Below are 23,569 nucleotides of genomic sequence, written 5' to 3'. Positions count from 1 at the left end.
CGTCTTCTCTGCCAGACTCTCTCTGACCGATTCCAAGCTGGCGTTTAGGAGTTTCAGCTCCTTCGATAGAGTATCATTTTCAGTTTGCATTGGATTAGCTTTCAAATTTATGATTTCATTCCGCAGCTGTGATTCGGTGTCTGCCCACGTCGAGGCATTGCTAAGCTGAACCGCTTTCTCCTTCTTGAGCTCGTCGATTTGAGAATCGGATGCAGTTAACTCTGTTTTTAATTGAGTTATATTCGACTGAAGGAGATCGATTGCAACTTGTCGTTCTTCGGCTAATATTCTGGATTCTTCCGCGGACAGGATAGCAGCATCGCGTGCCTCGGAAATTTGTTGCTTTTCCGCCTTCATTTCCGTCAACTCAGTTAAAAAAAAGTTAAGTTCCTGTTTGTGGTTCTCCTCGAGCATGTGATCGGTAATTTTTTTTTCCTGTAACATTAACTCCAGAGTCACTTCCTTTTCTTCCAGCAGTTTCTGCTGGATAATCAACTGAACTTTCAACTCTGTTAACTCTTTGGTTAGTTTTGATTCTGTCTCGTTGAAATCGGATTGACTGGTCGAAGCCATATTTCTCGTAGTAGCCAACTTCAGAATTAGCTCGTCGTTTTTCAACGAGGTTTTCTGTAATTTCTGGTTCAGTTCGTTTGTCACAGCCGTCAGTCGCTGTATTTCCACACATTTTAAACTCAACTCAGTAGCTGACGTCTCCAAATCGATTTTCAGTTTCGAATTTTCATCTTTGATTTTCTTAATTGTTTCATCTGATGAATCCGGTTTCTCTTCCTTTTGTGGCTGGAATTTCCGGCCATCTGATTCGCACTCGGGTAAGGCAGTTAGGCCTTCTTCAGAAAAAGACTCAGGTATTAAGACAGTGTCAGGTAAGGTAGTGTCAGGTAAAACAGTGTCGGGTAAGGCAGAGACTTGGTCAGGTTTCCACATAATATTAGGTAGGGGTAATATTATGCGGGTCTGGCCAGTTTGCTCTTGCATCAGGTTTGTTGCCGAAACCCGATTTTGGGAAGGTTCCTCATTAGATTCTGGTTCAATTTCTGTTTCGGTAACAGATTCAAAATATTCGACCATTTCAAACCAGATCCAATCAAGAATGGCGTGAATGCATGCGATGAATGCAAGAACGACATTTAAGACTTGAACCATTTTTGTAAATATTTCAACAGCACGAATATAGTCAGTAGTAATAGTCAGTGGTCAGACTTTACTTATTAGACTCAATAAGCATGTATAACCTTTGTCCCTTCCTTATATAGACTCCGACTAATAAAGAACTTACGCAACAGCACAATCGGCCTATTATTTTGCGAATATTTCTATTTTCAATGTAATTATCTCAAACTTTTTAATCGTTAATGAAATCAGCGGAATTAATCAAATAATATTCAAAAGAATTTATGACGATAAAGTTAATTTTAAAGTTTATATCGACGATTTGAAATCATGGATTTAGGTATTCGAAGAGCGACTAGTGCGCACCCTAGTGGTTGTCAAGCAAAACTTGCAACAGCAGTCCCACCAAAAAGTTGCACAATTACTTAGATATAATTTTAAAAAGTATATTTAAAAAGTAATATGAAACAATTTTGTTAAAAATCACACGAAAACTTAAGCAGCACCCATCACAACTATGCTAGTGGTTCAAATCTTTGAGAAGGCAAATCTTTTTTATTTCTTTTTTTAAATCTATGCACTTTTATTTTATTTTGGATATTTATTGCTATTCTAGCAGATAGTTTGGTTCAATTGTGTAATTCAGCGAAGAACTTTTAGCGAAGAGAAAAAATGTAAATTGTGCAACTTTTTGACGACTAGTGCGCACCGTAGTGATGGTTGGTGGGACTGCTGCTGCAAGTTTTGCTTGACAACCACTAGGGTGCGCACTAGTCGCTCTTCGAATACCTAAATCCATGATTTCAAATCGTCGATATAAACTTTAAAATTAACTTTATCGTCATAAATTCTTTTGAATATTTTTTGATTAATTCCGCTGATTTCATTAACGATTAAAAAGTTTGAGATAATTACATTGAAAATAGAAATATTCGCAAAAAAATAGGCCGATTGTGCTGTTGCGTAAGTTCTTTATTAGTCGGAGTCTATATAAGGAAGGGACAAAGGTTATACATGCTCATTGAGTCTAATAAGTAAAGTCTGACCACTGATTATTACTACTGACTATATTCGTGCTGTTGAAATATTTACAAAAATGGTTCAAGTCTTAAATGTCGTTCTTGCATTCATCGCATGCATTCACGCCATTCTTGATTGGATCTGGTTTGAAATGGTCGAATATTTTGAATCTGTTACCGAAACAGAAATTGAACCAGAATCTAATGAGGAACCTTCCCAAAATCGGGTTTCGGCAACAAACCTGATGCAAGAGCAAACTGGCCAGACCCGCATAATATTACCCCTACCTAATATTATGTGGAAACCTGACCAAGTCTCTGCCTTACCCGACACTGTTTTACCTGACACTACCTTACCTGACACTGTCTTAATACCTGAGTCTTTTTCTGAAGAAGGCCTAACTGCCTTACCCGAGTGCGAATCAGATGGCCGGAAATTCCAGCCACAAAATGAAGAGAAACCGGATTCATCAGATGAAACAATTAAGAAAATCAAAGATGAAAATTCGAAACTGAAAATCGATTTGGAGACGTCAGCTACTGAGTTGAGTTTAAAATGTGTGGAAATACAGCGACTGACGGCTGTGACAAACGAACTGAACCAGAAATTACAGAAAACCTCGTTGAAAAACGACGAGCTAATTCTGAAGTTGGCTACTACGAGAAATATGGCTTCGACCAGTCAATCCGATTTCAACGAGACAGAATCAAAACTAACCAAAGAGTTAACAGAGTTGAAAGTTCAGTTGATTATCCAGCAGAAACTGCTGGAAGAAAAGGAAGTGACTCTGGAGTTAATGTTACAGGAAAAAAAAATTACCGATCACATGCTCGAGGAGAACCACAAACAGGAACTTAACTTTTTTTTAACTGAGTTGACGGAAATGAAGGCGGAAAAGCAACAAATTTCCGAGGCACGCGATGCTGCTATCCTGTCCGCGGAAGAATCCAGAATATTAGCCGAAGAACGACAAGTTGCAATCGATCTCCTTCAGTCGAATATAACTCAATTAAAAACAGAGTTAACTGCATCCGATTCTCAAATCGACGAGCTCAAGAAGGAGAAAGCAGTTCAGATTAGCAATGCCTCGACGTGGGCAGACACCGAATTACAGCTTCAAAATGAAGTGGCCAATTTGAAAGCTGATACAACGCAACCTCAGAATGAGACCCAGACCCTATCGGAGGAGACTAAAGATTTTCTCTTTGACCCGATTTCAACGCTGATTCCAAAATTGCATAATGATTTTCCCATACATCTTGAATCTCTTTTTTTAGTCGCTCGAGTTTTTCTCGGAAATCTTTAGCCTCCTTCACCAGGGTCTCATTTTTCTCTTCTAGCAAAGAGTTTTTGCCTACCAGTTCCAAATTACGGATACTTAATTGGCTGTTTAGGTCTTTGAAGCGTTTCAGCTCCTCCGATAGGGTCTCATTCTGAGGTTGCGTTGAATTAGCTTTCAAATTAGCCACTTCATTTCGATACCGAAGACTCGGCTAATAAAGCGACGGAAACCGAACGGGAATTGATGAACTCTGATGGCGCGACCGAAGCACCGGACCGGAAAAAACGTACATGGATTGGCAAACTGCTTGCCAAGCGCAAGACTCAAAAGTCAGAGTACGAAGATGGGTTCGCCAATCTACTGAAAACTACAGGGCTCAAGATGGTGGCAAGGGCCAAAAATCTGCAAGATCATGCAATTAATTTAAACGAATTTAAAAGCAAAAGGCAAAGCCCTGAAAAAGAAAGCTAAAACCCTTCAGAAATAAACTAGTTAATTTTTCTTATTTGTTATTATTATTTTTTTTTTTTTTTTTTTTTGCTATCTGCTTATTATTACCTTCTAGACGGAATCCGGAAATGATCATTTTCCACCCGTTACGTTTAGCTGCTGTTGCCGAGAGAGAGTCAGGCATCCCAGTTAGTGCTCTGCCATGTTTTTCGAGAATAAGGAAAGTGTTGGCTATAGTATCGAGATGAGGAAGCTGGACATCCTCGTGATTGTCAGTTTCGACTCTTCTACTAGCGCGGCACTGGACTGTAAGGTAACGGAACACATCTAGGCGATTCGAGTTCTCAATGGCATCTAAAAAATGTCATTTGAATGACTCGTTGTTCTGGGTGTTGACATGAGTGCTTCGTAGTAATTAGGCCTAGTACCGTCTTCGTGGTGGAGGGGTGTCCCAAAAGAAATTTCGTACCCCTCCATTTCCATACGAAGCGATACGAAGGTACGCGTTCGAAGGGTATTCCGTAATAGTACGCAATCGTGACGTAATATTATCACGGTAGTAGGCCTCTATTAGTGGATGACGGTTGAGGCCGAGATTTGCCCTTGACGCCCTTGACTGAATTAATCTTGTCTAGGCTCGTCTGGGCTCGTCCAGACTTGTGAAAAAATTGGTCGGGAAATCTAGCGGTTATTTTAATTAATCATTATTTATATCTAGATTAAGTATGTGTGATGTAGTATAGTGGTTGAGCGACTGACTAAACGTGCGATGGGATGAAAGATCGAGACCAAACTCAGACAATCTTTTTTAAAAATAGCAAAAATGGATTCGTAGGTAGGGTACTGTACTAGGCCCTTCCTTCGTACCCCGGATATACAGTAGTACCCTCTTAGCGGCATTCGGCAAACCACTACTAGAAAAGGGGTAAAAGTATAGTTTATCCGAAATTTCCAAGACTTTTCCCGCCTTCGTTCTTTAAAGTTATACGCACGAGTTGCATTGGCGAAACGTTTCCGAGTTCTGCTGTTTTTTCTTATCTTGGGAGGCAGTCCAGTAGTCGGTTAGTTTATCAGTCACGCAGTCACTTCAACCGTTGAAGTGAGTTTGAACTTTGTTAATCAGTTCAACGTTTTCTCCTTGTTTACTCATTTTAAAGGCTTTGTAAGGCTATCGCTAGATGGCGTTTGAAGATAAGACATCAAAAATAGACATTAAAATAGAATAGCCAAGTCAATTTCAATCTAATTGGGCGAAGCAATGATGTTTGGCGTGAACTTTGTTCATATTAATGAGGAAAATCACTTTCGTGAAATGGAAATATTTCAAAAGTATCAAATCTTTTAACTATTTTACGAATTATTTGACAAAAATAAAAACGAGGAAGTTATGGATGCTCTCCGGTTCAATTTCTCGGTAAATATTGTCGAATCAAATCCAGCTGTGACGGAATAGAAAATTCTCAATGAATCGTGACATTTTGACCCTAACCGCTAAAGATTCATCCTCCCTATTCTACATCCGCGCGATCCTATCCTGCATGTCGCCTGTCAACACACGGAAGCTCAATAACCACCGAAACTACTCAGAAACTACTCGTCCAACGTCTCTATATAATGTCCTTTTTTTTAAATAACAACTGGAGGACTCATTTCGATTACCTTGTACAACCTAAGCCGACCTAAGCTTAAGCAATTGTGTCGCTAGTCACCTGGAATGGTCTAGCAAAACTAAATCATCATTAGGTAGTAATACGTATTTAGGCCTGGTATGAGCGGCATTCATTAATCTCGTTTAAGAGTTCCAACAGTTGAGATTTCGACAAAGCCACCAGCCAGTGCTATTGTTTTCCCTCCGCGTGAAACCTCGGCCGCATCGTGACAGCACAACCCCGCACAACCCTGCCAACAACATGCGCACAGGCCGAGTCTGAAATCTATACAAAAGAAGATAGTCTAGTTGTTAATGTCTACGTGTTGTGTACAGTGCGTCTCTCTCGGCGCTTCGTCTATTAATAGAACGTGTCAAGCTTTTTATTTTTCCTTCTTCCTTTCCTTGTGGTCGCGCGCGCGGGCATCAGGGGCGGCCAGAAGCGGTGCCGGCCCGAGAGAGGCGGCCAGTTCCTCCCCGACTGGCACGGAGTCTGGACGCGGGGAGATTTTTATTGTTGGTTTTTTTTTTCTCTTTCCTCTCGCCTCCCCCTCAATCCACATTTCCCCCCTCCCGGCCTCCCCCGTGACTCTCTCGACTTTGGCCCAGCAGTTGCGTGAGTGCCGGGCCGTACGGAAATATCACGCTGGGTGTGGTTGGTTCCCAATTTTTTTCTTTTCAACTGGCGGATAAATTATCATCCGCAAAAAACCCACGACGAAGTGTTGAAGAAAATAAAAAAAACGAAAATAAAGTTGTGACATGGCGGAAGCCGGTGTTCCCCAAGCGTCGTCGGCGGCCCAGCATTCGCTCCAGCGGCAGCAGCAGCAGCGATCGTCCGGCTCGACCTTGTCGTCCCATCCGCCAGCGACGACGACCATTTCGACCATCGCCGTCCAAAGCGGCGCCACTCGCATTGTCGTCGCCCTCCTCCAGGTGACAAAATTCAAATCATTTTGCTATCCAGCAGTCATGTTGCCCAGCATCCAGCAGCAGCCTCGCTGCATACATGTGAACTCAGTTCAAATTTAGGACGTTTGTTGGATATTACATATCAAGTGGATGCTGGCGTCAAAGTCATCCGTCTTCGAGTGTATAGAGGCGCAGAGATTTTTCTTCTTCTTCTTCTTCTTCTTGTGTTCCAGTGGCGCATAACTTTCTCCGGCTCTTGTGGGGGCTCTCCTCCTCCTAGGGGCGCCCCCAATCCCGAAATAGAAATCAAAATAAACTCCTAAAACACAAGAGGAGGGAGGGGGGAATGTTGAGTAGAACGGAAACGGGTGGGGTGGGAGAACACGTAATAACAAGGAAATATATCTAACATGTAAGCACAACACACGGACCCCGGTGTATATATGTAGTACCACGCGAAAATGCTTGTGATTCTTCCAGAATAGAACAAATTCGAGTTCTCGTGTCTCTGATGTTGATGATGCCACTGTGTAACTATGCGAATTTTCTGATGTTTGGCCGTCGTTCCAGAATTTGTCGTGGGACATTCCAGACGTTTGCCGAGCGATGCGTTTGGGTTATCTGGTCGAGTGGACGTGGAATGATTGGCCATTGGATGCAATTCAAAATGTCCTCCAACCAGTTTCGCTTTATTTTAAAATTAAAAATTTTCAAAAATTGAAATTTAAGCAAATGAAAAAAAACAAAACCATTTTCGTTTTCTTTAACAAAATTAAAAATGTTTTGACTGTTCCAGTGCTGGGCATTTTAACACCGACCCCAAATAGTTAGACTGTAATAACTGTTGAAAAAAAAAGAACTTAGCTCGGAGAGATTATATACCAGTTGCGCGTTCCAGAATTGCTGCTGCTGCTGGGGAGTGAGTGGGGGTGGGGGGGGGGGGAATGTTGACGATAATGATGCTAAGCAGATGAAGCAGTCAAGCGCTTGCACAACAGTCCCCTGCTTTTCTGAACGTTTGTTATTCTCGTTACGCCGATGCGCACACAGTCGCACGCGCAAACGAGGATTTATTATCGTCTCTGCTGTGCTGCGATGTCACTTTAATGGAATAACTCTCGCGTGCAGCCAGCCCAGCCCCAGCAGCACCATCTCGTCTAGCTGTGTGTAATGGGCGTCAACATTCGTGTCTATTCTTCACGTTTCGGATGGATGGACGGAACCGTTTATCGCGTTCCGAGTCGATCCCCAAAACTGATGATCCCGATTCCGTCCTATATGGGTATGGCATTCCCATCTGTTGAAGAGATAGCGCCTGTTCGTCTTGTATTTTTCTTTTTTGAGGATAAGACCGTCGTGCTCATGTCGGTACCTCCTTCTGGTTTTTTCTGTATACATCGATCGTGTTTGTTGATTCACGCTTGGCTACATTCTGTCTCTCTTGAACTTATGTTCTACTTTCTGGGTTGTCTTTCCTTTTCCAGAGCAAAGAATGGCTGGAATTGCAGGTGCTGGAAATGAGCCCGGACATGACGAGGATGGGCGATTGCTTCGTGACGTCATCCGATCTTCTCATGGCCCACCAGGACGTTCTCAAGAAGCTTCAGGTACATCAAAAGTCGATAGTCGATAATAATTGAGACATCAAATTCAAATGGCGTTTTGATATATGGTGATGTTTAAAGAGCAAGCAGAGTCCGGTGGAAGAATTATTGAAACAGGCCGACCAGCTGATTGCCAGTCAACGACCCAGGGCCGAGGTCTACGCGGCCATGGCCGAATCTTTGGGCCAGGCCTGGAAGGATTTGAATTCTTTCCTGGAACAACGCAGGGTCATCCTCGAGTACAACGTCGCCTTTCACAGGTATATATAATTGAATCAAATTTATGGCCTCAATTACGTCATCAGTCAACTCTCTCTTAGCGCGTGAGACATCATAAAAGAGACTTATGACCCCCCTCCCGTAAACAGTAAACGAGACGACTGATTTATTAGCCAACATAAAATTTTATTATTTTATTTGCATTTTGGCGGGCGATTCAAATCGATTGTAATTTTTTCAAACTCTTTCGTTGATTAAAAAAACAATTAACTCAAGTGGATAAATTAAATGTGGCCGAATTCTTGTGGGAGTTATACAGGTCCCCGAATGTTGTTTTCGTTATTCTCTTCCGGGCACCGGTCCAAGACTGTGCGGGTCCGTTTGAAAAAAAATAAAATAAATAAAATTTGCTTTCCGAGTTTTTAAGGATTTTCTATTTTTAAACCGGGGCGAGTTATTTTTTCTTTCCCGTCTCAAAACGACCAGTTTGCTGTTCTATAGCGTCGCAAAAATTGAGAGCTGCTGCTGCTGGAAACTGCTGCTGCAGTGCAGTCGGGACCCATTGAAATGAGTCAGTCACCAGAAATCCTATGACCTAGGAGCATCACATTTTTTGAAGTGCGTGGGGGCTGTGCAAAATTGTCTTTGAACCAAATTATTTCCCCTCCAAACGTTTTCAAGTTGTATAGACACCATCTAATTAACATATGGTCTATATATATCGGGCCCATTTCCAGCTTGACGACGGGTTCAAGTGCAGCAGCAGGGTGGGGTACTGGTGTTGAACATGAGCGGCAACAAAAGCCTGTCCGTCCGCAATTCCGCTTGGTTCATGTACGGGAACTTTCCTCTTGAAACTCTCCAAAATCCCTCACGAATTTTTGTATATTTTACATTACGAGTGAGGCCCTTTTTATTATTATTTTGTGTTATCCCATAGTCACGCTGAGGATGTCATCGACAAGCTGGCCAGCTTGGACCGGGAGTCGGCCGCCACGTCCACCTTGCCGTCGGACGTGGACAGCATCAAGCGGCTACGCACCAGAATAGAAGAGAGTCGCAAATCGGCGCTGGAGAGCCTCCGGCTGGCCCTACAAGATGGCGAAGTCCTACTGGAGAAACTGACGGCCCTGAAAAATCTGGGCACCCTAGACTCACGGCCCGGTCACATTTTGACGGCCGTCAACGCAGGTAATAATCAAATTCCAGCTGTCGTTTAAAGGAATTGAAATTTTGTTTGTATTCCGGCCGGAATAAATAGCTTTGAACCAAGTGCGGAGGTGGTTGGAAGCCCTTCATGATCGTCGGCGTCGATCTGAGACGGCCTTCCAGCAGAGACGGGCAGCTCTGGATCAATGGTCGGAGGTGTGTTCGCTGCGGCGCGATCTGGCGGCCACGGAGAAGCGGCTGGAAGCGCTGGGCCGGAACGGCAGCACGGCGCTGGGCGACTCTTCGGCCACGGCCGAGCTGCTCCTGTTTGAGCACAACAAGATCACGCCCGAGTGCAAGGAGCTGCAGGAGCGGACACTGAAGCTGACGCACCGGGCTGAGGAACTGCAGGGTCGCTGGCGCAACGAGCTGGGCGGGGCTAACGGGGCGGAACAGGTGCGCAATGAAGCGTACGCTTTGCTGGACAAGACCAGCGAATTCCTGGAGACGGTCGAGCAGAGGGAGCAGCTCCTGGCCCAGTCGATCCACTTCTTCAGAGTCGCCGCTACGGCCCTGACCAAATTGGACCAGCTGGAAGTCCAGCTGACGGCCCATCAAGTCCCACCCGGTTCGGCCCAGTTGGCCCAGCTTCATGCCCAAGTCTCCCGGGCGCTGGAAGACGCCACCGCACCCGCCCTCCATCACGGGTATTCCCTGCTGGACATTGTCGGCCGATCCCATCCAGGCGCTGAGGTGCGGAATTTAAATTTAAACAAATTAACCTGCCATATTTTAATTCAATTGTAATTCAATTAGGGTATCCGGAAAACGGTGGAACTGATTGAAAATCGAGGCATCCAGCTGGGCAGTCTGTGCACAGCCCACAAGGAGGAGAGCCTCCGCATCTCGCAGGCCGTCCGCAACTTTATTGAACAATACGAAAGCGTAAATCTAAACAAAAATCTAATAAAATTATTTAATTGTAATGAAATTAAAATTAATTCTTTTAATAGTTGCAATCGTGGTTGCTGGACGTGATTGAAGGATTCCTGAGGACTCACACCGACATGCGGGGTACTCTGCCGGAAGCCAGGGATGTGCTGGACTTGCACATTCAACTTTACAACGACTTGAACGTAATCTCAATTAAATAATACCCAGAGTTAATGAACTTCATTTGTTTTATTTATTTAAAAATTAGATGAGGGGAAGTGAAATTGAATCTTTGCTGAGGTCCGTCAATCCGCTGTGCGAAATGGCGGAAGAGGCCCAGGCTCACGAGGTCCAGATGAAGGGCGACGTCCTGCACGACACGTGGAAGCGACTGGGCCGGGCCATGGCCGACCGGGTCGAATTGATGCAGGCCTACGTCCGGCTCCACGGACTGGCCATGGCCGTCCAGGAGGCCTGGGACGACGTCGAGACCAGGTGTCAGCAGCTGGACGTGGACGAAGAACCTTCGGCCGCCATCCGCCAAGTCGAAGAAATTTGGCTGGACGGCCAACAGAAATACTTGCAGCTCAGCCAACTGGGCCGCAATTTCATGGCCGATGCCCTCAAGGTATTTTACCTCAAATTCATTCCGGCCATAATTCAATTACATAAGAGCGGACAAACATTTTTTCCACCCAGATTTCCGACCGATACCTGGACGTGAGGAAAGCCTGTCTCTGCGTCGAAAGTCTCCTGGAATACCTGGGCGGCCGGCAGTTGACTGTCCACCGCATCCAGGAGACCTGGATCGAAACGGTGACGACCATCCAGCACACCCGTCACGAATGGAATCATTTCGTCAGCATCATCCAATCGGTAATTCATTTTTATTTGATTGATTTATTGATTTCCATTTTTTAAATTGGAATTGAAATTGCCGGGCAAATAAAAAAAGGTGATGGAAATTCACGAAGAAAAGGAACAGAGTCTCTACCCGATGCTCCCAAGGCCAGCTGGCCATCAGCCGGCCTGTTCGGCCATGGTGGAATTGCTGGACGAGAGTTGCCAACGCGTCGTGGCCGAGTGGTCCGCCACTATCGACCAGCTGGAATCGAAAAAACTGGAAGCCGAACAAGTCCCTCTGCCTCCGGCCGGTTAATTCTTGACATTTCTCTTTAAATTGAATTTTGAAAAATTTAAAAAGCCCGCGTCTGCGTCTGATCTAGGTGGGAATCAGGAAGACCGGTCCAAGATGCTGGGCGACGTTTCGCTCCTCCAGCAGCGGATGCAGTTCCGGCTGAAAGAGTACAAGACTCTGGTACAGATGGGCCTGGCGCTGTTTAAGAATCTGGCCGAGGTGGAGTCCATGATCGAAATGATTGACCGGAAGCAAATCGTTTACAAGACGACGGCCGAAGTGGACCAGGCCGTCAAGGACCATCAAGTCACCGTCAACACCGTCAACGAATTGATTAAAATCACCCGACAAGAGGCGGACCAGTTGATCCGTCTACTTCAGGATCAGGTAATTTATAAATTTGATCCTGCGGGAATTTAATTATAGTAAAATTTGATTGGCTAAAGGAACCGCCGGGAATCACTCAGTCGGACGTCCACCTGATCGAGTCCTATTTGAAAAGGACGGAAGAATATTGGGAGAAGAGCTGGAACGCCCAGGAGAATCGACTGGCCCGGCAGAGGCAGCGCTGTCAGTTCAACAGCGATTTGCATACCATCAACGCCCAGCTGGACGACCTCAGCCACCAGCTGGCCGCCATGAGAGGCCAGTACGGCTCTTCGCTGGCCGCCGCCAAAGTCACTTCCCAGGCCTTTTTCCAATTCGAAAAGACCATCGAGGTAAATAATAATTCATTCAACTTTAATTCGATTAAATAAAATTTGAATTATTTTATCATTTTCCCCAGTTGCTGGAAGTTCGAATCGGGACGTTTTCCAGCACGGCCAAGAAAATCATCGACGAGGAGGAGGAAAAAGAGGACCGGGCCAGTTTGGAGCTGGAAGTGTCTCAGATGAACCGGAAGTGGAGCAGCTTCCACCGGGAGGTGGGCGAGACCCGTCAGCTCATCGACCTCTCCATCGATTATTTCACGCTGGTCGAGGAGGTGGAGCAATCCTTCCGGACGGGCAGTCAGGTCCTGGTGACAGTCGCCAGGAAATCCACCCAGGTCAAAACGCCGGAAGAGGCCCACACCCTGTTGAGAGAAGTGGACGGTTTCATCAAGCCACAAGAGGTCCAATTGGAACACAAAATCACCAAAATATCCCAGTTGGCCATCCAACTTTACGGTTTCTCAAAATTGATTTTCAATTACAATTTCCAGTTTAATTTAATATTTGAATTGAGCAGGCCAAGAAAGTTCCAATCGCATCCAGCCGGTTTTAAAGGAGAACCGGAGCATGCTGGACTCGTTTTCCGTTATGAATTCAGAGCTGGCCACTTTGGCCATCAATTTGAAGGCGGCCGAAGACGATCGTTTCAAACAGGCCGAGGTTTGAATTAACTCAAATGATTTCGAATTTTAAAAAATGAAATTGAATTGACTTTGATTGAATTAGACGCAAGCAGCTGTGCAGGAATCGCTGGATGCAGCCAGGGCCGAAGCGGCCTCGGCTCGAGCGGCAGCCTCCGCTGCAGAAGAGGCCCGTAAGGCGGCTGAAGCGGCCGCTTTGGCCATGAAGGAAACGGCGGCCGTTCCGCCCCGACCTCCTCTACCGGCCAGCATACCCGAACTGCCCAGACCCTCGGCTGCGGCCCTGGCCGCCGGAAGAGCTCCGACTCCTCCGAAACGGTCCAAACAGACGGACTCGCCCGTCGAAGGGCCGGCCTTCACCACTTTGCTGGAAAACGCCACAGTCGAGGAGAGCAAATCGGTCCAGCTCAGTTGCAGGTCCGTCGATTTAATTTCAATTTTTTGGTGTTTCCTATTGGCCCGTTAAATTTAATCATTTTTTGATTTTATAGGGTGACGGGCCAACCGACTCCATCCATTTCTTGGCTGAAAGACGGGATGGCCATCACGAACAATCCCGACTACCAGACGACGTTCGACGAACGAGATGGCACCTGTTGTCTGACGATCGAGGAAACCTTTGCTGATGACTCAGCCCGTTTTACCTGTCAGGCCAGCAATTTGGCCGGCTTTGCCCAGACAACGGCCGTCCTACGCGTTCAAGGTGATTCATTTTCTCTCATTTTTTTCCCACTGATGATTTCATGATTTTTCGGGTTTTTTGTTGGGCCGTTTAGAATGCCCGGAGGATGTTTTACTACCCCCGGAGTTCGTGGAGCCTTTGATGGATTCGACGGCCAGGGAAGGCCAGCCTCATCAACTGAGTTGCCGGGTGGTGGGCGTGCCGGCCCCGTTGATTTCGTGGTACAAGAACGGCGTCTGCGTCGATCACTCGCGCGATTACATCATCACCTACGACGACGGCCTGTGCCAGCTGGGCTTCTCTCAGGTCTTTGTCGAAGATGGCGCCATCTTTGAATGCCGGGCAGTCAACGAGGCCGGCGACGCCGACACGGCCGCCACTCTCATCGTCGAACGTATAAAAATTCATTTTAAGAAAATGAAATGAAAATGAAATTTTATTTGATTTTAAAAATTCAGCGCTGGAACCGACGGAAATTCCGGCTTTCAAACCCGGTTTGAGCAGTAACGTGATGGCCCGAACCGGGCAGAAAGTCCGGCTAGAATGCGTCGTCTCGGCCGGCCTTCCCAGGCCGTCGATTCTCTGGTTGCACAACCACAAACCGGTCAAAGAAACCCGAGACATTAAAGTGAGAAAATTAAAAACAATTCAAATTCAATCAAATTAAACGGACCAATTAAAATTTAATTTAACATTTTTTTTTTTTCAAACCCAGACATTGGTGGAAGGTAATAAACATTTACTGACTATCACCGAGGCGTTTCCCAAAGATGCTGGAACGTACACGGTGGTGGCCAGAAACGTGGCGGGCGAAGCCACGACGACATGCAATTTGGCCGTCAAGGTACGTCTATATAATTAAATTCCAGTGAAATCGCGAGAAGGAGGAGGAGGGGAAACTCGTTTGACGTGTTTTTTTTTTCTGATATGCAAATCAGGGCCGGGTCCCGACAGAGACGTCCGACTCTGAGTTGGCGTCTGATATGGAACCGATCAAACCGGGCATCCAGCAAAGTCTGCCGGCCAGAATGACGGTGAACGAGGGCGACAAAGTGCGAATGGATTGCGTCATTGTGGCTCAACCCGAACCCGAAGTAAGTCCAGGAGACGACGCCCAGTCATTAACATTCAACAGTTTTTAAATGATGGATTGATTTTGGCACATTTTTAATTCATTTTGAAATGATTATTTAGGTCATCTGGTATCACAAGGAGCGCCCAGTCAAAGAGTCGAGCGATTTCCAGCTCATTTTCCAGGGCGATCGCTGCTCTCTCATCATCCGGGAAGCTTTCCAGGAAGATTCCGGTCTCTACAGAGTTGTGGCCGTCAATTCGGCCGGCGAAGCGTCCAGCCAGTGTCAACTCGTCGTCTCTCGTAATAATTCATCCAGCCCCGCCCATTTAATCCCATAAAAATTAGGACAGCATTTATTTCATTAATTCTTTTTTTTTGGCCCAGCAGCCATGGAAGAGAAACGGGCCGACGGGAGGGAATCAGCGGTGGCGCTGGTTTCGCTGACTGCCCAGCCGGACCCGACGACAACCGAGCCGCCCGTTTTCAAAAAGGTTTTCGGCAACGCTACCGTCGAAGAAGGCGGGCCGTTAGTCTTTGATTGCACCATCACTGGCCGTCCCACGCCTCAAGTCCGTTTTCTTTTTTTTACCTGATTGCCTGAGAGCTTCGTGCGTAATTAAAAATCTTGGCCGTTTCTGGTTGTTGTTGCCCAACAGGTCCAGTGGCATTTTAATGACCAGCTAATCAGGCCGTCCAGTTTCGGACCCAAAATGACTCAAATCGGGGAGAACCAGTACCGGTTGTCCATCGGGATGGCCCGTCCAGAGCACGCCGGACGTTACAAATGCGTGGCGGAGAGCGAGTCCGGAGTGGCCACTTGCATGGCGGACGCCACGGTCCAGCCGAGGAAGCAGGACGACTCGTTTGTCAGTAGGAGGGCCGTCTTCAGTCAGTCCAGCACCGTCGTCAGCAGCAGCCAGGAGAGTAGCTACCGTTCGGTGACGAGACAGGTCCAGCAATCCATCACTCAAGTGTCTGGGCAAATGGCCCAGCAGACGGCCACTGAGCGGACGGAGGTTGTCGAGAAAGCCGAAGGAGATGACGAGCCCGTCTTGTCCGTCAAACAGAGAGCCAGTCTCTTTGCTGGACAGGTAGATCCGGCAGCCGCTAAAGCCGGCCCTGTCCAGCAGCCGGCCAAGAAAACTCAACGAAAAGACGTCGGCCCGAGATTCGTGACGGCCTTGACGGGCGTCATGGTCGAGCCGGGCGTCAACATCCAACTGGAGGGCATACTGGACGGCCATCCGGTGCCGGACATCAAATGGTACAAGAACGGCGTGGAAATCATCCCGTCAGACGATCAAGATCGGCTGGACATTTTATCGGGCGGCCAAAAAGTCCGTCTGTCCATCCAACAGATGGAAGAATCCGATGCCGGAAGATACACCTGCACGGCTCGGAACTCGGCCGGAACGGCCAGCAGCACGGCCGATGTCGTCGTCCGTCGAACTCAATTCCCGTAATTTTCAAATTCATTTCAAACTTTTAATTGAAATCCAACTTTAATAAAATGATTTGCGGATTAAATTTCCAGGCCAGTTTTCGGTAGGCGATTGCAAGCCCAGACGGTCCGTCCTGGATCGCGGATCACGATGGAAGTCGAAGTCACCGGAACTCCTCCGCCGGAAGTCTCTTGGTCTAGAGACGATCGTCAGTTGACATCCAGCGATGACGGCCGAGTGTCCACCAAAGTAGAAGGGACTCGCCACTGGATCGTTATCGCCAAAGTGACGGAGCTGGACGCCGGAAGGTACACGGTCAGGGCCCTCAACCGGGCGGGAGAGGCCATCAGCACGGCGGAATTGTTCGTCTCACCGCCGGCCGTCGTCCTTGTCGAAGAGCAGCCGGTCAGCCGGAAGCATCCGCCGCTCAAAGTGGACGTGAGCGTCAAACCGGCCGATTTGCTGCCGGAACCGCCGCCGGAGGTCCTTTACGCCCCCAAATCGGAAACGCCGAAAAGCGGAAGCTTTTCCGGCGCCCGGGTCGACTTTGCGGAGAAGACCCGCCTGCTGGAAGAGGCCAGCAAAATCGTCAGCCCCACCGAAGTGCCGGGCCGGATTCGACTTTTGCCCATGCCGTCGTCCGATTCGGAATCTCCTCCGCGAAACATCCGCCCTACTCCGCCGCCGGAATTGCCACCCCGTCAGCCCAGCCTGGAATTATCCAAGTTCGAGCCTTTCCCGGAATTGGAACCCTTTCCCTTCAAACCGGATCCTCCGCGTCCGGAAAAGAAGAAATCTTCCGGCGGTCCGGCCGTACGGAAGCCGGGCAAATTCGTCCGCGGAGAATCGCGTGAGAGCGACTACGAAAGCGACTTGGAAGGTGCCCGCATCACGCCCAGGTGGGTCCCGCCGGGCAGCGACACCGACACGGACACGGCCAGCTACAAGAAAGTCAAACCGAAATTGGCGTCGGAGGGCGAGCGGACCAGCCGGGCCGTCTCCAAGGAACCGACTCCTCCCACCCAATTTGAAATCCCGCCCGAAATGGAAGGGCCTCCGCGGCCGAAAGTTCTGCCGCTGGATCCGGAATTCATCGCCTCCGTCGCCAAAGCGGAAGAGATCCAGCAAGTGGTCATTCCTTTCCTGGCCGCCGCCCAGCAAACTTTGCCCAGAGTCAAGTCGCCCAAACCTCCGTCGGCCGAAGGACTGGCCATGGAGAAAGCCTGGGTGCCAAAACGTGTGGAGACGGACTCGCCCAGCAAGCAGATTTCAACGCCGAAATTGTCCAGCAGTCCGGTCGGTGCTGGCCATGTCAAACCTTCGCCGAAAGCGCTGGAAATGGAGAAACAGTGGAGCCACCGGTTTACCAGCCACAATTCCAAGATCTGGCCGCCGCCACCGCCGGACAACGAGCCGCCATCCATCCCGATTTGGAATGCCGGCCAGCCATCTTCTTCTTCCTTATCGAGCAGCGTGACGATTGAAACCACAACGACGACTGCCCATCAGCTGGTGGAAACGGTGAGCAAGAAAAGCATTTTGAAATCATCGACTAGTCCAGCAGCTGCTGCTGCTGGACCGGAGCGACGCGTCACAATCCAAGGCGACGGAAATGACGAAGTGGCCGTCGACGTGGCGAAGGCTGTCCCAGCCGTCATCTCTTCTTTGGAGCCGGCCTTGAAGTTGGAACCACCACAGGCCAGCAGCCGGAGCAGCAGCAGCAGCGCTAAGGAGGTTGGTTCACACATGATAATAAGACGGGCAAGACAAGATTGAAAACTCCCATTTTTATTTTCCATTTTTGTGGTGTGTGGTGGGTGGGTGGGTGGATCTTGATTTATTTGCCAAGGACGGACGCGTCCTTCAAATGGAATGATTCCACGAATCCACATCTCGTTAGTAACCGGGCGCCCAGCACCTGCTCTTATTGCTCTGCTACTTTTGATTGATTTTCTTTAATTCCCCATTTTCTTATATTGCGCATTGAATAATCGGATGATGGAAACAAAAAGGGAAAGTGGAAAACCGGTTCTTTTTTTTATCTTTCCTTTTTTAGTGAAAAAAGTTTTTTGTATTTTGGAATTTCGAAAAAAAAATGCGGTGGTGCAATCATCATTGGAAGAAAAAGAAATAATGTCACAAAATAGAAAAGAGCACGACACCTGAGATGAGATTTGAAACCGAAAGTTTAGTCGACGCGGTAAGCGGTGGCGTGGCCGGGGTTCAGGATGGTCTTGGTCAAAGTGGCCTCACGGACGGGCACGGCCGGGGCGGCGTAGACAGCCGGAGCGGCAACCGAGTAGGCGTAAGGGGAAACGGCATAGCCGGGGTAAGAAAATGGAGCAGCTCCGTAGCCAAAGACTTGGCGCTTAGCACGGACGGCCGGGGTAGCGGCGGCCTTGGCAGCGGCCACAGCAGCGGCGTGATCGGCTTTAGCAGCGACAACCTCGGGGGTGTCCTGGACTGGGGCCGGAAGGGCGACAACGGGGGCGACTCCGGACTTGGCAGCGGCGACAGCGGCGGCGTGATCGGCCTTGGCAGCGGCAACTTCGGGAGTGTCCTGGACCGGGACCGAATTGTCGACGGGAGCGACGGGCAAGTTGTTGGACAGGACGCGGAAGCCTCGGGAGTCGGCGGTGTAGGAGACGCGGACTTCCTTACCTTCTGGGTTGATGTAAGCGTAGCTGCCGATCTGGTTGCCGAAACCGTCACGGAGGTTGCTGGCGGCCTGTCCGGGGTGAGCATAGCCGAAGCTGGCCTGGCCGAGCTCGTCCTGGGCGTGGTACTGGGTGGCCGTGTGTGAGGGGTAGCCGTAAGCGACGGGATAGGCGGCGGGGACGGCGGCAGTTGCGGGGATTCCGGTGTAGGCCGTGGTGGCACGAACTCCGGCGTAGGGATAGTATCCACCGTAGTTTCCGTAGAATCCAGCATATCCAGCATATCCGTATCCATTCCAGTATTGAGCTTGGGCGGCAACAGCCAACACCAACAGACAGGCAATCTGCGTATGCATAGGAAAACCATCAAAGTTAATTTTCAAATAATTGAGATGAAATAGAAATTTGAATTGAGTTATTACCGTGGACTTCATTGTGATTCTCGTGAAGATTGAAGAGCTCGAGGAGGATGCTGTTGACGGACTGCCAGCAGACTCTTTTATAGTCGCCCACCTGACTGGTTCGTTTAGCAATCAAGCAATAGGGGCGGGATAGTATAGTATTCCTTTGTCCCCCCCATGACCACACCCTGAATTAGGGAAGATGGGAAAGAAAAGGAGAGTGGCTGTGCATGTGCAGCTGAAGATTCGACATTCGGACGGCCTTGCTCCGGGCGAAGGCGTTGCACCGACTACGCGCTGACTTATTCCTCCGCTGTTGAATACGTCGTCCCCCCCGCCGCCGGCCAGAGACTTTGCCCAGTCGATTCACCTTGAAAATTCCCAAACAAGGGCCACCCCCATCACTCACGATCTTTTTATTGATCCACTTCCGGGTTGGCTCCGTGACCAATTTGCATGTCCGCGTCCATCGAATTGTTTTTTTGGCCCGTCGCAGACAATTGAATTCAACTGATGATCCGTTTAACACACGCCATCGATCAAATTTTGTAATTTTTTAACATTTTTATCCGCTCGGAAAAAACAGTTTGAACCTTTCCGCCAATTGGAGCCGTTCCCGTTCGAGCCGGACGCCCCCCGCCCAGCCGAGGGCATCAAGACATCGTCGGAAGGGCCTCCGCCCGTCGTTCGCAGGCCGGCCAAGTTCGTTCAAGGGCAGTTTGTGGAGAGTGACTACGAGAGCGAACTGGAAGGGTCCCGCATTCCGTCCAGGTGGCAACCGCCGGGCAGCGACACGGAAGAAACGTCCGGTGGCTACAAGAAAATCCAATTGCCGATCAAGTTGCCCGCCGACGACGTCAAGCCGGGCGAGTCGAAACAGCAGCAGCCGGACAAATCGCCGTCGCCTCCATCCAAGTTCGACGCCAATCCGCCGCAATTCGATGGACCTCCCCGGCCGGAATTCAAGAAGCCGTCGCCGCCCATTCAGCCGGAACCGAAAATTCAACCTCAGCCGGAAGTGTTTCAAAGAAAACCGTCCATCACGGGCACGGAAACCGTCCAGCGGATGCAGATGGAAGAGTCGACCCGTTTCAGCAAACGATTCGTCACAGGTAAAATTTCATTTTTTCGTCTCATCCGGAATTTTGCGGATGTCTAAATTTCTATTGCCGGAATTTTCTTTTTGGTTTTCAGTTGAACAAACGACAAGAACTGTCCAGCTGCATCCTGCTGATCTGGTCCATCCGCCCACCCAGCCGGTAGTTGCTATTCCGCCGGCGGTTATTCCACGACCCGTTGATCCAGCACAGCCGCTGGAACCGTTTCCGTTCGTGCCGGATCCTCCGCAGCCGCGCAAAGTCCATTCGCCCATGTCGTTCGCCAGCAAGCCCAGCAAGTTCATTCCGGCCGGATACAGTCGGGAGAGCGACTACGAAAGCGATTACGACGGGGCCAAAATCCGGCCCAGGTGGACGCCGGCCGGCAGCGACGCCGAATATGAGCCGGCCTACCGTAAAGTCCGGCCGCCGTCATCAACGCCCGGCGGCAACGGGAGCAAAAGGGCCGCCAGTGGGGCAAGGTCTCCAACGCCGCCTTCCGTCTTCGATCAGCCGCCCAGTTTCCAAGGCCCACCTCGCCCAGTCATCAGTCCGACGGATGTGATTAAAATCAAATCCGCGCTTCAACAGTCAGAGGAGAGGCCCGTCTTACTAGTCAAACCCAAAGCCATACGGCCACCACCACCAGCTCCGGCCGTCTCACAGCCGGCCTTGCAGCCGGCCGAGGAGCCCATTTATTCCTACGCCGAACCGCCGCCACCCACGGCCGCCGCCGCCCGTAAATGATTTGACCTCCTAAAAAAAAAAATAAAAAAATTTAATTCATTAAATTAATGACGTTGATTTTTAATTGGAACAGAGGAGAAAGCGGCCTCCCATTTCAGTCAGATGTCGGACGCTTTCCGGACAAAGGCCCAGCATTTCGCCCAGCAAGTCATTTCGGATGTCAAAGCCAATTCGAGTCTCGTTACCAGCCCTACCGAGCCGACGGCGGCGGACCAGCCACCGACCGCTGAGGCCGTTCCTGCCGTTGTCGTCCAGCCGGAAGTGACGGGCAAAGAGCCTCAAGCCTATCACGAAGAAAGTCGACAGTCCGAGTTTGGTATGGAAAATGCATTTTATTAATTTAATTCAGACTACAAGATTGTGTTGGCTAAAAATATTTCTGGGGACAATTTATAGGTACTAAACATATCGATCCAGATACCGGCCTAATTTACTTCAAATACGATTTCGGCTACGAGTTTGGTCTGGTGCTGCCCGGGGAGCCCCAAAAAGTGGACAAGATCGAGACCAGCATTGGCAAGGAAGGTACCATTGAGCTGCCAGTCCTCCACGAACAATCGGTGACTCCAACTCCTCCAGCCAATCCTCCAGCAGCAGCAACGGTCCCAGCAGCAGCTGCTGCAGAAGCACAGAGTCCCACGAAAAAAGAGATACCCAATTTCAAACCAAAGAAGTTCACTCAATTCAAAGCCGCCAAGTGGGAGCCTACAGACAGCGAGCTGTCTGACACAGAGGGCAGCAAGGGGCCTTCACGTTACTATGAAGAGAGGAAGCAGAGCTACAGCAAATTCCAGCCTCCAGAGCACAGCCCCAGCCCGCAGTCCCTGGCCTCCACATCACCCCGGAGCAGCATCACAGGACCTACAAAGCTGCCAGGTATATTATATCTCTCTCAAACCTCCACATGTATGAGTCATGGCTGTTGAAGTTACTCACCAGAGTTTGTTTACTTTCACCCGTTTTTGAACCAGAATAGAACTGTGACCAATCACATCTTTAACGGTTGGAGGGGAGGTACACCCAAACTGCCAGTCCCAGGTGAGACATGAAGAATGGAGAATGTTCTAATGTGACGAAACAGCAGAGCAGAAATACCTTTTAATTTAAGAAAAAAAGAATAACAATTACGATTCTAGAATCAGCTTTTATACGTATAAACAATTGACTTGATTCATTTACTCTTCTTCTGTATTGGAATTCGGCCCTATTTCTCTTGACATTGTTTATCATCGACTCGCACAGAATTTGTTTGTGTTTCTTCCCAATTTTGTTTCTTTCTTCTTTCTCCCGTTTGATCCGAAATTCTTGTTTATTTTGGCTTCGGGGCTACATCTAGTGGACATTGGTAGAACTAAACCCTTTCTCACCTGGAGACGATTAAATAAATACACGAAAAAAATGAAAAAAATTAACTCTAATGAATAAAAGACAAATTCTAAAATTAAAAAAATATTTAGTTCTTGATGTTGATCGATTAATTTTGCTCGAACGGAGAAAATGAAATATTGCAAAAAAAGAAAACAAAAATTGTCGTCTGCTAATTTTAAGAATCGATTTTTAAAAAATGTTTTGTCGATCGAGTTTTCAAATATTTTTTTTTTTTTTTATGTAGAATTTTATTTAATTTGCTTTGGACTCTATTAATATCGCATTAGACTTTTGTTTTTAATTCCCAGACAAAAAATAAAGAGGCAAAAGACAAATACAAATAGATCTAAAACCCTATATCATGGTCTAGTGGTTAGGGCGTCGGCATAGTATGATACTAGTTCAATGATTCAATGAAATGATGGAATTGTGATACTAGTTCAGTGATTCAATGAAATGATGGAATTGTGATAAAGTGATCATACCCTTCCATGACCAGGGGGCGTCGGTGGGTAAAATAATTGATGAGTTATATAACCCGCGGACGTCAGCTGTGATAAAGGGACCGTTGGGAGTGAAACGGTTGTAGAAGAGGCCTTCATTGAGTGGAAGACTCCGACGCATCGAAGGAGCGAGAGCTTGTCTTCGAATCTATCATTTTGGCATTATTTATTTAAAAACTGCTATTCTCATCTCAAAAGATTAGATTGTTTTTGTATGTTAATTGAATATTTTCCTAAATTATTAAAATTTCATTTTCCCTAACAATACATGGGGAATTAACGAACATGTTGACATCGAGGTATTGTCAGCGAGTTCAAAACCTCAAACATACTAAAAAATTTTATGGTAATAGATTTCATTCTAACTGATTTTATTTCGATTTCTGTCACGTTTATAGTCTAAAAATGAAAGATTTAAATTTTTCGTAAAAAAAATTAGATAAGCTTAATCAGATTATCGGATTGCAACACGATACACATTCCCTATTGTTGGTACGGGAAATACGGCCAATAAATTATTTTAAAATTTCAGACTATATTATTACTTTTAATTTAATTGTCTTAGAACTTAGATTAAATTCCCAAAGGTACAGCAAATAGAGAGGCAAAAGACAAATATAAATAGATCCGAAAACTATTAATAGTTGTGCGCCCGTGGTCTAGTGGTTAGGGCGTCGGCATAGTTATGATACTAGTTCAATGAAGTTCAATGATGGAATTGTGACAAAGTAATCATACCCTTCCATGATCTGTGAGC

General features: G+C 47.7%; 2 protein-coding genes across 7 annotated transcripts; one reads left to right on the top strand and one right to left on the bottom strand.

Moving 5' to 3' along the window:
* Positions 1-5,984: 5,984 nt before the first annotated feature.
* Positions 5,985-22,341, top strand: LOC124194757 (titin-like). 6 transcript variants are annotated; one of them, XM_046589101.1, is made up of 29 exons: positions 5,985-6,467; positions 7,928-8,050; positions 8,129-8,307; positions 9,207-9,457; positions 9,528-10,168; positions 10,232-10,360; positions 10,429-10,551; positions 10,617-10,976; positions 11,048-11,224; positions 11,304-11,502; positions 11,575-11,873; positions 11,933-12,205; positions 12,274-12,655; positions 12,717-12,859; positions 12,926-13,257; positions 13,332-13,543; positions 13,617-13,916; positions 13,981-14,150; positions 14,238-14,366; positions 14,461-14,616; positions 14,717-14,897; positions 14,985-15,166; positions 15,254-16,056; positions 16,132-17,773; positions 19,684-20,209; positions 20,292-20,933; positions 21,015-21,257; positions 21,338-21,817; positions 21,918-22,341. In XM_046589101.1, the coding sequence occupies exons 1-29, from the start codon at positions 6,294-6,296 to the stop codon at positions 21,923-21,925; spliced, it is 9,459 nt and encodes a 3,152-aa protein (XP_046445057.1). In that variant the 5' UTR covers positions 5,985-6,293; the 3' UTR covers positions 21,926-22,341. The 6 variants fall into 6 exon arrangements, with proteins under 6 accessions (XP_046445057.1, XP_046445059.1, XP_046445056.1 ...); XM_046589103.1 differs by having other exon boundaries at positions 21,913-22,341; XM_046589100.1 differs by having other exon boundaries at positions 14,982-15,166.
* Positions 18,218-19,684, bottom strand: LOC124194758. Its single transcript, XM_046589107.1, has 2 exons — positions 19,119-19,684; positions 18,218-19,040 (listed from the first exon to the last, which is right to left on the bottom strand). The coding sequence occupies exons 1-2, from the start codon at positions 19,128-19,130 to the stop codon at positions 18,228-18,230; spliced, it is 825 nt and encodes a 274-aa protein (XP_046445063.1). The 5' UTR covers positions 19,131-19,684; the 3' UTR covers positions 18,218-18,227.
* Positions 22,342-23,569: the final 1,228 nt, after the last annotated feature.

This window comes from Daphnia pulex, chromosome 5, assembly GCF_021134715.1.
Source record: "Daphnia pulex isolate KAP4 chromosome 5, ASM2113471v1".
Lineage (NCBI taxonomy): Eukaryota > Metazoa > Arthropoda > Branchiopoda > Diplostraca > Daphniidae > Daphnia > Daphnia pulex.
The sequence above is the reverse complement of the archived record's forward strand: the minus strand, read 5'-3'. Positions and strand labels throughout refer to the sequence as shown.